This window comes from Mobula hypostoma, chromosome 5 (assembly GCF_963921235.1).
Source record: "Mobula hypostoma chromosome 5, sMobHyp1.1, whole genome shotgun sequence".
Classification (NCBI taxonomy): Eukaryota; Metazoa; Chordata; class Chondrichthyes; order Myliobatiformes; family Myliobatidae; genus Mobula; species Mobula hypostoma.
Window position 1 is genome coordinate 18,350,077 of NC_086101.1, and position 16,321 is coordinate 18,366,397.

At 49.9% G+C, this 16,321-nt stretch overlaps 1 protein-coding gene across 1 annotated transcript in view; it reads left to right on the forward strand.

The window, feature by feature from the left end:
* gnl1 (guanine nucleotide binding protein-like 1) overlaps window positions 1–16,321 on the forward strand; it is a 48,009-nt gene that overhangs the window by 18,529 nt on the left and 13,159 nt on the right. Inside the window, exons 4-11 of the mRNA XM_063048133.1 lie at window positions 2,561–2,712; window positions 3,902–3,973; window positions 8,100–8,307; window positions 11,098–11,193; window positions 11,286–11,474; window positions 12,576–12,754; window positions 13,738–13,912; window positions 14,389–14,529. Coding sequence (XP_062904203.1) covers window positions 2,561–2,712; window positions 3,902–3,973; window positions 8,100–8,307; window positions 11,098–11,193; window positions 11,286–11,474; window positions 12,576–12,754; window positions 13,738–13,912; window positions 14,389–14,529 — 1,212 coding nt within the window. The remainder of the gene's footprint in view (window positions 1–2,560; window positions 2,713–3,901; window positions 3,974–8,099; window positions 8,308–11,097; window positions 11,194–11,285; window positions 11,475–12,575; window positions 12,755–13,737; window positions 13,913–14,388; window positions 14,530–16,321) is intronic.

A 16,321-nucleotide genomic window follows, 5' to 3' on the forward strand; every position in this document is an offset into this window, starting at 1 on the left:
TTTGTTTGCACTTTCTCTGTAGCTGTTATACTCTATTCTGCAATCTGTTCCCTCAATGCACTGTGAGCCCCTTTGCTCTGTCTGCCACAAAAGGCAGGATTTCCCAGTGGCTACCCGTTTCAATTCAGCTTTTCATTCATATTCTGACTTGTCTGCCCATGGTCACCTTTATAAGCAGAATGAGGTCAAGCTGAGGTTGGAAATGCAACACTTCACATTCCGTCCACCTTGGTGGCAAGAACATCGATTTCTCTAACCTTCAGTAATTTCTCACCCTTCCCTCCTCTTTTTCCATTGTCCATTCCAGTTCTCCTCTCAGTCCTTCTCTTCTCACCTGCCCATCACCTCCTCTGATGCCTTCATCTTTCCCTTTCTTCCATGGTCCACTGTCCTCTCCTATTAGATTCCTCTTCAGCCCCTTGCCTCTTTCACCTATCCCCTCCCAGCTTCTTCCTTCATTCCTCCCCACCTCCCTCACCCACTCTCCCCTTCCCCTGGTCTCACATATCACCTGTCAGCTTGTACTCATCTCCTTCCTGCTCTGGCTTCTGACCCCTTCTTTTCCAGTCCTGATGAAGGGTGTCAGCCCAAAACATGGACAGTTTATCCCCCTCCATTGATGCTGCCTGCCCTGCTGAATTCCTCCAGCATGATCTGATGTATATGCACAAGGCAGTTTTTCACTGCATGTGGTAATGATGAACCAGTTGAAATGTTTTGTACGGCTGCAACTTGAAATTCAAACTCTGATATTCTATGGCTACCAATTGCCTCTTTCACGGCCCACCCACTTCTGCCACCGCTTTCACCCCAAGGTCTCTCTGTACATCAACACTCTTGAGATCTCTGCCATTTACTCTATGTGCCTTACCAGAATTTGACCTCCGAAAGTGCATTACCTCACAGTAGCCTGGATTCATTCCATCTTTCTGTTCTTTGTCCCACTGAATCTTTAGGCCCTTTGTCCCAAAATACTGTGCTGAACCAATTAAACTTGTGATCAAATGGCCAAGAAACCGAATGGCCTGTGCCTACACACAGTTTATCCTTCCATCTTCCTCACATTCATGTGCCTTTCTGAACATCTGTTATAAGTCTCCATTGTATCTGCCGATACCACCACCCCAGGCAAGAGATTCCAGGCACCCACCACTTTTCTGTGTACCAAAAAAAATACCCAAGCAAACTTGCCCATCACATCTCCTTTGAAATGACCCTCTCTCACCTTGATGCATGCCCTCTGGCATTAGGCATTTCAACCTTGGTGAAAAAGGTGATGCCTGTCTAATCTATCTCTGCCTCTCATAATCTTATGAATCTCTATCAGATCTCCTGTCAGCCTCCGCCGCTGCAGAGAAAATAATCCAAGTTTGTACAACCTCTAATCCAGGCAGCATCCTGGTAAGCCTTGTGCACCCTCTCTGTCCTTCCTAAACCTTCACTACCTCTGATTCCACCAATTCTGGTAAATTGTGCTGACTTGTTAATCATACCACTTGGATTCCCATCTAGGTATTTGTTTGGAGATAGAGCACAGAACAGGCCCTTCTGGCCCTTCAGGCTTCGCCACCCAGCAATCCCTGACTGAACGCCAGCCGAATCAGGGGACAATTTACAATGAACAATTAACCTACTAAATGGCAGGACTGTGGGAGGAAGCTGCATTCTACGGGGGAGGACGTACAAACTCCTTACAGAGGACGCCGGCTTTGAACTCCAAACTCCCCGAGCTGTAATAGCACCATGGTAACTACCGCACCACTGTGGTACCCTCGCTTTACATAACAAATAAAAGGTCCCAGCGCCATTCCCTGTGGTGCATCACTTCCAGTTTCTTTCCTAAGAGTAATGCCCCTCTACCCCCTGCCCTTTGCCTCCTATCACACAGCCAAGTTTGCCAACAAGCTTCAGATCCCTCGTGCCTTACTTTCTGGACCAGTCTACCATGTGGGCATCAGAATCAGGTTTACAAATTTCTACAGGTGTACGGTGGGAGAGCATTCTGGCTGGTTCCATATCCATAATTCTAAATTAATTTTATATAATCCTTTATTCTTTATAATTGTTGAATGTTGTTGTTTCTGTTGCATGTCACGCCAATACACCACAGCAAATTCCTAATACATAATAAATGTACTGTAGATGGTGAGTAAAGTTGACCCTTGAACTTTTCCTTTTAAAAGCTGTTACTGTATCTGCCTTGACCACTTTCTCAGCTTCACGGATGCAACCTCACCAATCTTTACACCTCATAAGTTGCAAATCAGATCTGTAAGCAGTACTGCCACAGGTCAGTGCATGTAAATTCAGATCAGCCTCTCAAAGACGAAGAGCTGGACATAGTTTCAGTTGCAGCTGGAGTCCAGTGGAGGTTTTCATGTGGGGAGCCAGGCCAGTAGCGTTAAGGGCTGAACCTTGGCTCTCCCACCTCTTCCTCCTCCCTACCTTCAGTTGAACTGATTGATTTTAATTTCTCTGTCAGTACTGGGCCTTGCATCACCTTCTCTTTCTTCCTCCGCCCTGCTTCATCAAGTTGATTTGGCTTTAATTGCTCCCTCAGTGTTGGATTTCCCAAAGCGCTCCCCCTGGAACTACTCGATGACGAAGGAACAGCTCCTGGTGCAGGAGGAGAAGGCTTTCCGCGAGTACCTGGAGAAGATCTACAGCACATTCGATCCCGCCAAGCTCAGTTACTTTGAGCACAACTTGGAGGTGAGGCAACTGGCCAATGGAGCAAACAAAGTGTGGAAGGGAGCTTTACTCTGGGCAGAATCTCTCATAGTTTTGCAAAGTCCCGAAGACTCAAAGCCAATGACACCATTGTTGGCATCTACTTGTGTGTAAAGTGGAAAACCAATCTATATGCAGCAAGCTCCCAACAAAAAGTATCATCTGTCAGTTTGTATAACCCCCTCATTGTCTTATTCTGGCTTCTGGCTCCTTCCTTTCCAGTCCTGATGAAGGGTCGTGACCCAAAACATTGACTGTTTGTTCCCCTCCATAGATGCTGCCTGACCTGCTGAGTTTCTCCAGCATTTTGTGTGTGTTGTGTTGCTCTGGATTTCCAGCATGTACAGAATCTCTCATGTCTGGGATAATGAGTCAATCTTCTTGATGGTCTGTGGGGTGGATTTCGTCCACAAGAAAATTTCTTCAAAATAGTGGATTAAAATCGTTCAGTTCCCTCTGAGAAGGCAGACAGGGTTTCAGTTTGGAGACAGCAAAGACTGAATAGTGAGAGGGGATAAATGGGTAGTTAGCAACCGGGCATCAATTGTTTAAAATTGTCTGAAGGGGTGTGGGCAGAGGTCTTTTAAATCTTTTTACTCAGAAATATATTGTGGAGTTTTGGAGTCTTTGTTAAATGGAAGAGGTGGGTAAGAAACATGGGATTGTTTGGCCTATGGGGCAGGCCTGCCTATTGGCTGGTGCAGGGAAGGGTAGGCCCTGCCTATTGGCTGGTGCAGGGAAGGGTGGATCCTGCCTATTCGCTGGCGCAGGGAAGGGTGGGCCCTGCCTATTCGCTGGCGCCTCTCAGGCCTTCCGATTGGGTGCGCCCAGCTTGCCAGTTGGCTGCAGCCAACATGAAAAGTTGAAGTGCATCAGGTAGAATAGGTGGTGTGCTACCTGGTGGATGGGGGGGCTAGTTGGCTGGTGGGTGGATGAGGGTGATGGGTGGGTGGAAGGGTAGATTGGGTGATGTGTGTGTGACTGGTAGGACTGAGCAGTGGGAAGGTGCTGTGACAGCCATGAAGATCTATTTTCCACTGTCTGTACTACCTTGTGTTTGGAACGGGTCTGTAAATGTTCTTGAGGTGCCCCACCAAAAAAATGTACTCTGCCAGTGGGGATTCGTCACTCCCGATGACTTCACTGACCGACTGTTTCTAACCCTGTGTAGACCTGGCGGCAATTGTGGAGAGTTTTGGAAATGTCCGACGTCGTTCTACTGATCACAGACATCAGGCACCCGGTACGTATTGTAAACGGTCTTGGGGCGGAAAGTGAGTCCGTTTCCTCCCTCGGTTACATATGCTCAGCATGTGGGCAGCCCATCCACACGGCTGAATGTTTGGGCGTTGGGCTGGATGTATTGAAACCTACTGGACACTGAAAGGCCTGTAGAGAACGTTCCATCAGAAGGATCGTCTAAGATCCGAGGGCATGGCCTCAGAACAAAGGGGCGTCCCTCTAGAACAGAGATGAGGAGGAATTTGTTCAGCCAGAGGGTGGTGAATCTGTGGAATTCATTACCACTGATGGGTGTGGAGGCCAAGTCATTGGGTGCATTAAGGCGGAGATTAATAGGTTCTTGATTGGTGAGGGCATTAAAGATTTCGGGGAGAAAGGGGTTGATTAAAATCAGTCATGACTGAATGATGGAGCAGACTTGATGGGCTGAATGGCTTAACTCTGCTCCAATATCTTTTGGTCCCCAGGGTGGGGATGGATTTGCTGGTCACTGCGGGGCTGCAAACTACCGATTGGAAGCGGGGCGTTTCCGCACACCTTCTCTCCCCACCTCGAGCTGCAACAGTTGGGGGCTGCGTGGAGCCGAGTAGAGCTGGGAGCGCTGGGTGGGCTCACTCGCTCCCTCACCAAGTCGGTGAGGCTGGCTGGCGGCCGCTCTTCCCACGCCCGCACCTGCCCCGTCACCGCTGTGTGTCTGCTCCTCACTCTCTCGCACACTGATTCTGTTCATTTCCGACTTACAAAAGAGATTCAGGTTACAGGCAGTTAAAACATTGATCAGTGCAGGCCCTTCAGTCCACAATGTTGTGCTGACTTTTTAACCTGCTCCAAGATCAATCTATCATTTCTCTCCCACAGAGCCGTCCAGTTTCTTTCATCCTTGTGCCTGTCCAGGTGTCTTTTAAATATCTCTAATATATCTCCCTTTACCACTGTACCTGGTGCGTAGAGGGAGATAGGTTAGGGACATTTAAGAGTGCATCCTACCTTTTATTCTGTCTTTTATTAAAAAAATCTTTACCTCTGACATTCTCCCTATACTTAAAATTAGCTGTTTCCGCCCTGGGACAGAGGTGCTGGCTGTCCACTCAGTCTATGCCTCTATCACGTCGCCTCTCACCTTCCTTCACTCCAAAAGCCCCAGCTTGCTCAACCTTTCCTCATAAGGCATGGTCTCTAATCCAGGCCGCATCCTGGTGAAACAAGTTACGATGGCCTTTATTAGAAGGGGTTTCAGCACAGCAACGGGAGAAGTCCCACTCCAATTATACATAGGCTTAGTGAGACAGCACGTGGAATTCTGTGTATGGCTCTAGTCTCTATTGAACAGATTTAAGTTTTAAGAACTGCGAGGTAATGTTGCAGTTCAGTAAAACTCTGGTTAGACCACGCTTGGAGTATTATGTTCAGATCTGGTCACCTCAAAATGAGAAGGATATGGAAACTTTGGAGAGTTTTTTTTAACACCAAGTGGTAGGCTATTTGATTTTATAATTGTTTAAAAGGTTGGCACAACATCGTGGGCTGAAGGGCCTGTACTGTACGACTCTGTTTGGTGCAACCGCTTTTGGAACAGCTTCCTGAACCTTTCAGTGGTTTGTGTACAAGGACACTAGACAATAATGCCCTTCACTACCTGAACAAAACTCCACCTCGCTAGCGCGGTGGATGACCTTTAGTTGTTCTCCATTACGTCCTGCTTTGCCTGGACTCGGTCTGCACCCCTCCACAGCCCATACTGCCACCTAGCTCTGTAACTGTGTCCGCAGCAAACTACAAGTGTCTCCCTTTCGTCCTTTCCATTGTGTCAACCTGTCTGGGGCACCCGAGCTCTTTACTGATGGGTCGTCTGCATGCCCCAGATATATTGTGGGAAACCTTTACATAACACAGGTTGAAACTGCCACAGATTTGTACTACAGATTCAAACTATACTGGGCTACAGGAGCTGCCGGACCACAGGATCCTGACTAGAGAGCTTGACAATAACTTTTACCGGTAGTTCTCTGTTTTGGGAAACCACAGTATCATCATGGCATTATACTTATCATTTGAATTTGGAATCACAGATGTACAGAATAGGAATGAGGCTGTTCAGCCCATTGAGTCTATACTGGCCCATTTACAATCCTACATTAATCCTATTTTTGTTCTCCCCACACACTCATCAACTACCACCAAATTCTCTCACTTTCCTCCACACCGGAGATAACTTACAGCGGCCAGTTAAGCTCCCAATTCACTTGTCCCTGGAACGTGAGAGGAAACTGGAACAGGCGGTCACGACGCGAACGTGCAAACTCCACCACAGACAGCACCAGAGGTCAGGATCGACTGCGAGTCTCTGGCACTGTGTCCGTGTTAGTAACTAGATCTGCCATCCGCCAGCCCTGCCTCACAGTGGTTGCTGAAGCCCTCAGCTCTGTCCTCATTATCTCCACCCCCTCTAGTTCAGTGTTCACCTCTCCCGTCGCATGCTTTGAGATCTTCCAACTCCTTACAGTTGACCAGTTTCTCCACCCTCACTGCTCTCCATGGCCCCTAGTTTGAACGTGCCTCAGTTTTAAAATCCTCACTCACCAGAGTGAAGCATCGAATTATTTCTGCTCTGCGGAAGCTGCCCAATCATGTGGGTATATATTTCACTTCAGTGCAGACTGTAGCTTTGCAGACAAGGACATAGGTGAGCTAAGAGGTGGATGATGACAGGAAACCTGTGCGGGACAGTTTTTAAAGTGGAAAAGGCGTTACACTGGGGCAGCTCCACTCTTTTGAACTCAGAAGTCCCGGCCCAGTGGTACAAACAAGCGTAACAAACTGGGGTCTTCATTGGTTGCAGTGGATGACCATGACGTCTTTGTGCCTTGCCATACCCTTCGCTTTCCTCGGAACGTTCCAGTAGCACCTTCCTGGCTGTTGGATCTCACTGTGGGTCGTCTCCACTGGAGCTGGCTCCTCATGCTGGGACAGGCGTGTTCCTATCTCACTGGGGTATGAGACCCACCAGCTACCCTCTCCTGGTTTAACCCACCTGTCGAAGTGCTGTACCAGGGTATGACCACTGTCACATGCAAACAGCTACTTGAAGCTGCAGGTGAGAGCTGAGTGTCTAGTGAGCTGCCTCGGAATGGACATGACAAGCCCCCTCACCAGAGGTGCTAGTCCACACACCCCATTCGTAGAGCTACATAGACTAGTACAGTGTGGGAACAGGCCCTTTGGCCAAACACAATGCCAAATTAAACTAAGTCTCTTCTGGTAGTGCATGATCCATATTCGTGTCTGTCTAAAAGCCTCCTGAGCACCACTGTCATATCTACTTCCACCACTACCTCGGGCAGCCCGCTCCACTCTGCTTAAAAAGAAAATTTGCCTCCGCATATTTCCGTTAAACTTTTGCCCTCCCACCTTGAAGCGCATGCCCTCAAGTATTTGACATCTCTACCCTGGTAAAAGATTCTGACTGTCTACCCTATCTATAGTCATAGATAGTCATAGTCATAGTCAATGCCCCTCATAATTTTGTAAACTTCCATCAGGTCTACCTCCCAGCCTGTGACACTCCAGAGAAGACGCCCCATGTCTGTCCAACCTGAGAGTTTGTACCTCAGACCCTCTTCTGCACTTCCTCCAAAGCTTCCACATCCTTCCTTCAATGGGGCAACCAGAACTGTGGTTTTAGAATATGAAGGGGAAGGTAGAAAATAACCTTACTTGTCTGTATTGACGTATAACTAAATGTATAGTTAACAGCTCCCTCCTCAAGGCCATAAATCATCGGAGCAGAATTGGGTCATTTGGCCCATTGAGTCTGCTCCACCATCCCATCATGACTGACTTGTTATCTCTCTCAGTCCCACTCTCTTGCCTTCTCTCCATAACCTTTGATGCATCTGAAGAACCTGTCAACCTCTACTTTAAATTTACCCAAGGAGTTGGTTTCCACAGCCGACTGTGGCAGTGAATTCCACAGGCTCATCACCCTCTGGCTAGAGTAATTCCTCCCCATCTCTGTTGTAAAGGGATATCCTTCTCTTCTGAGGCTGTACCCTCTGGTCCTGGACTCCCCCACTACAGGAAACACCTCTACATCGATCTTCTTGACCTAGTTCCTCCCCTACCCACAGGTGATTCACTTTTCCCCAGTGCTCTATGACTACGTGACCCAGGAGATGAAGAGGAGCCTTATCCTGGTTCTGAACAAGATCGACCTTGCTCCGCCCTCTCTGGTGGCAGCCTGGAAGCATTATTTCCAGCAGAAATTCCCTCAGCTCCACGTCCTCTGCTTCACATCGTACCCACGGGAGAAACAGGGCGAGACAGATCCCAGCACAGGTAAGCAACAGGGCTGTCATTATTATAGAGGGAGCGTTACTGAGGCTCACCGGACTGTTTCCCTGAGGTGGTGGCACTGTCATATGCGGTGAGATTGGGTCATCTAGACTGTATTCACTGGAAGACGTAAATAGTTTGTAAAAGTTGCAATTTATGCTAGTGTTTAAGACTTTGGTTTCGAAACATCTAAAATATCAGCTGACGACAAGTTATTGAAGGAAATGCATGGGTACACAGAGTAAATGCATCACAGTAGCGAAGCCATTACAGCTCCGGGCATTGGAGTTCAATTCTGACAGAGTATGAGGAGCTTGTGTGTTTTCTCCCTGTGACCGCAAGGGTTTCCTCTGCATGCTCCAGTGCCCTTCCTTTCCAGTAAATAGGTGAGTTGATTAGATTATGAGGATGCTCAGTCCTCATTTATTGTCAGTTAGAAATGCATGCATTAAAAATTGATACAATGTTCCTCCAGAGTGATATCACAGAAACACAGGACAAACCAAGACTAAAACTGACAAAACTATTATAACATATCGTTACAACAGTGCAAAGCAATACAGTGATTTGATAAAGAGCAGACCATGGGCATGGTTTAAAAAAAAAAGTCTCAAAGTCCCGATAGCCCCATCATCTCACGCAGATAGTAGAAGGAAGAAACTCTCCCTGCCATGAAACTCCAAGCGCCGCAAACTTGTCGATGCAGCACCATTGGAAGCACCCGACCGCAGCGGACTCTGAGTCCGTCTGCAAACTTTGAGCCTCCGACACCGAGCACCATCCTCTGCCGAGCGCTTCGACCCCACCCCGGCCGCTGAGCAACAAGCAAAGCCGAGGACTCGGGGCCTTCCCCTCCGGAGATCCTGGATCACACAGTAGCAGTGGCAGCGAAACAGGCATTTCAAAAGTTTCACCAGATGTTACTCTGTGCTCTCACGTCCATCTCCATCAAATCAGGATTGTGCACGGCACCCTACTTGACAGATAACAGATATCATTCACCGAAGTGGCCACTGCAAGCTGCGTTGCACTGCCATCTTCTCCTCTTGTAATTATTATAAATTACGCTGTGATCAGGCTAGGGTGAAATAGGTAGGTTGCTGGTGGAATGGCATTTGCTCCCGAAGGGCCTGTTCCACACTGCATCTCTAATAAAATTAAATGTATAAGGTTGTCACAGTTTTATAGCAGGAAACAGGCCCTTCGGCCCAATTGTCCTGGCTGTCCACAATGCCAAGCTGAGCTGGTCCCATTTGACCCACATCCCTCCAAGTCTTTCCTATCTGTGTACCTGTCGTAATGCCTTTTAAAGCAGTTTTACTCTCCTCGGGAAGCTCGTTCCACTTACCCACCGCTCTCTGTGTGAAACGGTCCCCCCTCGGAGGGTGGACTTGCACGGTCTTTGTACAAAATGCGATGCTCTAAGTAGAATCTCTCCCAGCTCAAAGTACATAGAGTTTTCATACTCTCAAGGACAAAGATAACAAACAACAGGTGATTCAGTAAAACTTCAAGAGCTACAATGACGTCGTTTTCTTCAACCGTTTGTGGCTGACAAATGGTTCCATTGGAAAACCTATTCACAGTAAGAGCACATTGTAGCTAACAAGACCCACCTAAACGTTCAAACACCTTTCTTGGACAAAGTCATTCACGTAGAAATCCGATGGACTGCAGTTGATGGAATCCAGAGCAACGTGCTGGAGAAACTCAGCAGGTCAGGCAGCATCTGTGGAGGGAAATCGAGACTGGAGGAAGAGTCTCGACCCAGTATGACGACCGTCCATTTTCCCCCCTCCAATGCTTCCTGGCCCATTGATTGCTTCCGGTGTCTTGTGTGTTGCTCCAAACTATTCCACGTGGACCATGAGAGGGCAGAGAGCACTGTCGGTCAGTGATGCTTAAGATGTTGATAGGGATGCGGTTGCACCTCTCGGTATGGTTTGCACTGGCAGCCCAGCCAAGACCCTTCAGCCCATCTCGTGTGTGCCGACTGTCAAGCGCTAGTAGTCGAATCCCATTTTCTTTTTTTTGCCTCTAGTTTCCACATCTGTTCCCTGCCTCCACCACTGGTTCTGACACCCAATTACACTAGGTTCATAGTGGGCAATTAACCTATCGACTCACAGGTTGCAGATCGGAACTCGCCCCAAGAAGGCTGTGCAGTCACCTGGAGAATGCCGCAAAGACAGCACCTGAGGCCAGGATCGAACCTGGCTTGGTGGGGCCCTGAGACAGCAGCTCCAACCCTTGCACCTCAGTCATCTTGTCTGCACCCAGATTTGCCCGCCTTTGGCTCAAATGGAGCCATGTGCCAAGTGGGAAGGGTGGATAAAGAATTAAAGGTTAGATGAGCTTTGTTTATCACGTGTACGTCGAGGCCTACAGTGAAATCCATCGTTTGTGTCAACGACTGACGCTGTCTGAGGATGTGCTGGGGCATTCATGATTTGGGCATTCTCGATTCTGGCACTACGTCTAACCCGTCGTCTGTGGATTGTGGGAGGGAGCTGGAGCACCTGGAGAAAACCCACATGGTAACGGGGTGAACGTACAAATCTCTTTGCAGACAGCAGCGGGAATTTAACCCGGTCGCTGGTACTGTGAAGTGTCGTAGTAACCACTCTGCTGCCGCGCCGCCCCTTGGGCGAATTGCGGGAGGGGTAATAGTTGGCCACCCTGTGGGACTGGCGCTGGTAACGATTCCCGGGAGGTGTTCGCATGTGGCTCTCATTACCGATCCCTGATCCGTGTGATTGGGACTCTCGGTCACGTCTCTGTGTTTGGGTTCAGTGTTTCAGAAGCGGAGGAGACGGAGGAGAATCCGGACGATGGCAGTGGGCCCCCGGCAGCTCCTTAAAGCCTGCGAGACCATCACACAGGGCAAAGGTGAGGCTGCAGAATTGGGTAGCTATGGGCAGCACACTTGGGCGAGCTCGGGCCGGGCGCTGTCTGACTGGCATCCTTTCTCTCCTGCCCAGTGGACCTGACCAGCTGGAGGGAGAAGATGGAGAGGGACGCCGCGAGCACTCACCGTGAGGAGCTGACGGACGAGGAGGAAGAGGAGGAGGAGGCCGTGCTGGTGGAGCACCAGACTGACGCAGCCATGGAGCTGTGCACGGCCACGGACGAGCTCTACAAGGATGGTATCCTCACCGTGGGCTGTGTGGGTGAGTCCGTCTGACCCAGCGCTCGGAGCAGCAACCTCATCCTCTGAATTCCTCCCCCTTCGCTCCACTCCCTCCTTTAGTACACCCTCGTAACCCCCACCATTTCTCTCCCTTGCAGCTTCCACCCCTCCCTCAAGGACCTCCCCTCCTTTCGTAGGCCCTTGGGGTGAGGGCCCCCACCCCCATCGTACTTGTATGCATTCGGCATGGCAGGTTGTTCTCCATTACGAATGCTTGGTTCTACTTGCCCCCCCCCCCCGGACTATTCTTGAATACCCTCGGTTACAACCCCACCCATAAACAGTTGTTCTCCCCCTGTCCTCCCCTCATATACTCCTGGGGATCCCCTTTTATTCATAAGATTGTGAGGCACTGGAGCAGAATTAAGCCACTGGGCCCGTTGAGTTTGCTCCACCATTCAATGGTGGCTGATCCATTTCCCTCTCAATCCCATTCTCCTGCCTCTCCCCCGCAACCTTTCACACCATGACTTGTCAAAAATCTGTCAACCTCTGCTGTAAATGCACTCAATGACATGGCCTCCACAGCCGAATGGGGCAATGAATTCCACAGATTCACCTCGGAATGTCTAAATAAATTCTCCCTCATCTCAATTCTAAATGGACGTCCCTCTATTCTGAGACTGTGCCCAGTGTTCCTAGACTTCTCCACTATAGGAAACGTCATCTCCACATCCATATCATATATCCACAGTCTCTTCATCCCCACAAACACATTTCCCCTCCGCCTTCTCAATCTCCCTCACACCAATACCCCCACAGTTCTCCCTTGGCAACCCCTCTCTCTTATACACCTTTATTCCCTACGCTTCTCCCTCCCCAACCTCACCACTTCTCTCAGCCTCTACCCACTTCTCTCTCCCCAACCCCACCCCTTCTCTCAGCCTGTACCCACTTCTCTCTCAGAAACCCACCCCTTCTCTCAGCCTGTACCCACGCCTGTCCAAATGCTGCGTAAACGTTGTAGTCGTACCTGCCTTCACCACATTCCCAGACAACCACCACTGTCTGTGGACAGTGAAAACTATTGTGGTGTTCCTGCACAGGGTTGGACTCTAACCTTTCCTCTCCTGGTCTGTAGGATTCCCAAACGTGGGCAAGTCGTCCCTCATCAACGGGCTGGTGGGGAAGAAGGTGGTGAGTGTGTCAAGGACCCCGGGGCACACCAAATACTTCCAGACCTACTTTCTGACGCCCACAGTCAAACTGTGCGATTGCCCCGGTCTGGTCTTCCCCTCGCTCGTGGACCGTCAACAACAGGTGAGTGACCGGCGGCTGAGAGCGGGGGTGTAGGTGGGGAGGGGGGTCTCAGCAAAGGAGATCGAGGTGGGATCTGAGGCGGGTTGCATTCACAATTGGCTTGGCCATGGAAGAATAGTTGGAGGAGGAGGCATTATTCTGTCTTGAGGTCTGCGACCCGTGCTGGGACCTCGAGGAAATGATTTGGACAGAAGTTCAGGTGTGCTGCTTAGCAAGCTGGCGTAAAAGTGAATGGAGCTGTGCTTCGCAAGGAAGCCTGTTAAACAATACAGTGGGGGCTGCAGATGCTACATGTCTCCAGATCAGGTTTACTATCACTGATGTGTTTTGTGAAGTTGGTTTTGTGGCAGCAGTAGAGTACAAGGCATAAATTTGTAATGTCACAATAAAACTAGGGCAGACGAGGAGTAATGAGGTTGTGTTCATGGGTTCATTGTCCGTTCAGAAATCTGATGGTGGAGGGGAAAAAGCTGTTCTTAAAACGTTGAGTGTATGTCTTCAGGCTCCTGTACCTCCTGCCAGATGGTAGCAATGAGAAGAGAGCACGTCCTGGGTGGTGAGGGTCTGTAATGCAGGATTTTGAAGGTGGAGGGGAGGGTTGTGCCCGTGATGGGGCTGGCTGAGTTTACAACCCTCTGCAGCTTTTTTTGGAGCAGACTGCATGGCCTAACTCTGTTCCTGAGCCTTTTCTCAGCTGGTTCGGCCTGGGTTTTACGTTCAAGTTCATGGTCGTAATTAAGGTCTCATTCAAACTCATTTTCAAGCGTAAGTTCAGGGTCCGTCTCATTGCAGTACCTGGCCGGGGTTACCTGCGGTCCTGTTGCTCACCTCCCTCCGCGGTGTCTTTCCGTACAGATCCCTGCCAGGGTTTCCCAGAGGATCTGCTGTCACCTCACCCTGCAGCGAGTCTCCCTGCAAACCCTAGTAGGGAGTTACCCTGTGGTCCCGCTGCCCACCTCACCTCATGCCATCTCTCCTTCCAGATCCTGGCTGGGATTTACCCAATCGCTCAGATCCAGGAGCCCTACACCTCAGTCGGCTACCTGGCCGCCCGGATCCCCGTACAGAAGTTGCTGAAGCTCCAGCACCCGAGGGCGACAGGGGAGGGTTCCGAGGAGCAGGCACAGGCCGAGTACACCGCCTGGGACCTCTGTGAAGGTGGGTGGTGGGGGGGGAGGGGAAAAGAAAAATGTGGATGAGAGGGCGAGGAGATGGGGCAAGTGGGTGGAGTTGGGGAGGGGACGGGAACAAGGTGGGGGGAAGATGAGCGAAATTAGGATACGGGAAGGGGTAACAGGAGCAGGGGTTGGGGATCTTTCTCAAAGCAGCGGGGAGAAGAGGCTGTAAATGTAATTGTCCAGGAAGAGTTTCCCTTTGTGCTCAGGATTCGGAGTGGGTGCTCGGGGGGCGGGGGGTTGTGGGGAGGGGGCAGTGTGACTGGGTGGGGGTTGCAGGGGGTGTCACTGACCAGTCTGAGGTCTAGGTGGGGGGTGTTTGCTGATCAGTCTGTGGATGGGATGGAGGGGTTGGGAATACCCGTGGATAAGTGAGAGGTACTGACTAGTCTGTTGATGGAGGTGAGGTCGCTGACCGGTCAAAAGGCAGGGCTCGCTAATCCCCTCGTCTCCTTGTAGCCTGGGCGGAGAAGAGAGCCTACAAGACGGCCAAAGCGGCTCGGAACGACGTGTACCGTGCTGCCAACAGCATCCTGCGTCTGACGGTGGACGGGCGCCTGTGTCTCTGCATGCGGCCTCCAGGATACACGGCGCAGAAAGGTGTGACCACCCCGTCCGCTACTGTTGGGGTTTGTGGGGGGCGGGCAGCTGTGGAATGGATACCTGTGGGGGTGGGGGTTGTTTGTCCAGGTCCCCATTCCAGGAACCGTCTCCCCTGAACCCTTGGGTGCAATAGTCACAATCCCAGACGAAGGCCCTTCAGCCCAGCTGGTCCGTGCTGACCAGGATGCCCCATCCAAACTTGTCCCATTTGCTCACGTTTGGCCCATAACCACCTAAAACTTTCCAATCCGTGTACTTGTCCACTGCCTCTTAAATATTGTTATTGACACGTTGTAAAAGGTGGGAAAGCATCGTGAGGATGTTGCCAGCACTGGAGGGGGTTGGGTTGTAAGGAGAGACCGGGTCTGTTCTCCCTGGAGTGAAGCAAGCTGAGGGTGACCTTCCAGAGGTTTATAAACAATCGTAAATGAAATGGACGGTGACCGTCGGGGTGTGGGAGTCTAGTTCTGAGGGCACAGGACTACGATGAGAGGGGGAAAGACTTAAGGGGGGGGGTCAGAGGGGTCACAAGATGATGGTTATGTGAAACATGCTGCCAGAGCAAGTGTTAGAGGTGGGTACAATAAGAACACGGACTGGGAAAGTTCAGGGGAATCTGGGCCAAACGCAGGCAAGTGTGACTACATCAGGCAGGCATCATGGTTGGCACAGACGATTGGGCCGTAGTGCTGTACAACGCCTACGCCAGAGGTAATTTACTTATCATGCCACGTCTCTGTCATGGAGAGAAATGAGAACACCGGTGAATTGGATAGGAAAGGCCTTGAGGGACATTTGCCGAACTGGACCTGTCAGCAGCGTCGTTAGATCTGCAGATGATGTTGTCTAGAACCGGGGTTCCCAACCTTTTTTGCACTGCGGACTGGTTTCATATTGATAATATTCTTGCGGACCGGCCGACCCGGGTAGTGGGGGGCGTAGGGCTGCCAACGGCCAAGAGTAGCAGTCAAAACATTGGGTTTACCCCGAGAAAGGCTACCATGACCATGAAGCCTTGCGCGGGCACCTGTGTGCGCATGCATGACTTGCGCATGCGTGTACGTGCCGATTTTTTTTTCTGCAAATCGTTTTTGGCGGTTAATCACGACCGGAATATAGGTGATAAGTGGCTAATACACTCAATTTTGTTTCTGAAAGGGTGTATCTAATGAATTTAATATTAAACACACAGCGCATATTTTCCTCGCATGAATACAGTGATGTCAATTATCGGGGGAGGACAGGGGAGCTTGAAGTAAGTGTTGAACGAACTTCCAGTAGAAGTGGTAGAGGCAGGTTCGATATTATCATTTAAAGAAAAATTGGATAGGTATATGGACAGGAAAGAAATGGAGGGTTATGGGCTGTGTGCAGGTCGGTGGGACTAGGTGAGAGTAGTGTTCGGCACGGACTAGAAGGGCCGAGATCGCCTGTTTCCGTTCTGTAATTATTATATGGTTATATAAGTCAATAGCATCATAACATTTTAAGAAACGTTTGGATATTAAACACACAGCACATATTTTCGCCGTATGAACATATAAAATCATTGCAACACACCAATATCGCTGAGTCAGTGGGAGCCCTGGGCTTGTTTTCCTGCAACAACACTGTCCCATCGAGGGGTGATGGGAGACAGTGATACTCGAACGGGGTTCCTTATGTCCAGTCTATTCCGCAATTTAGTTTTCGTTGCATTCATTGCAGAGATATGTTGGAAATGGAAGCAACGTTTTCAGTGCTTTCCTGACTATCTCTGGATAATCAGCCTTGACTTTGATCCAGAATG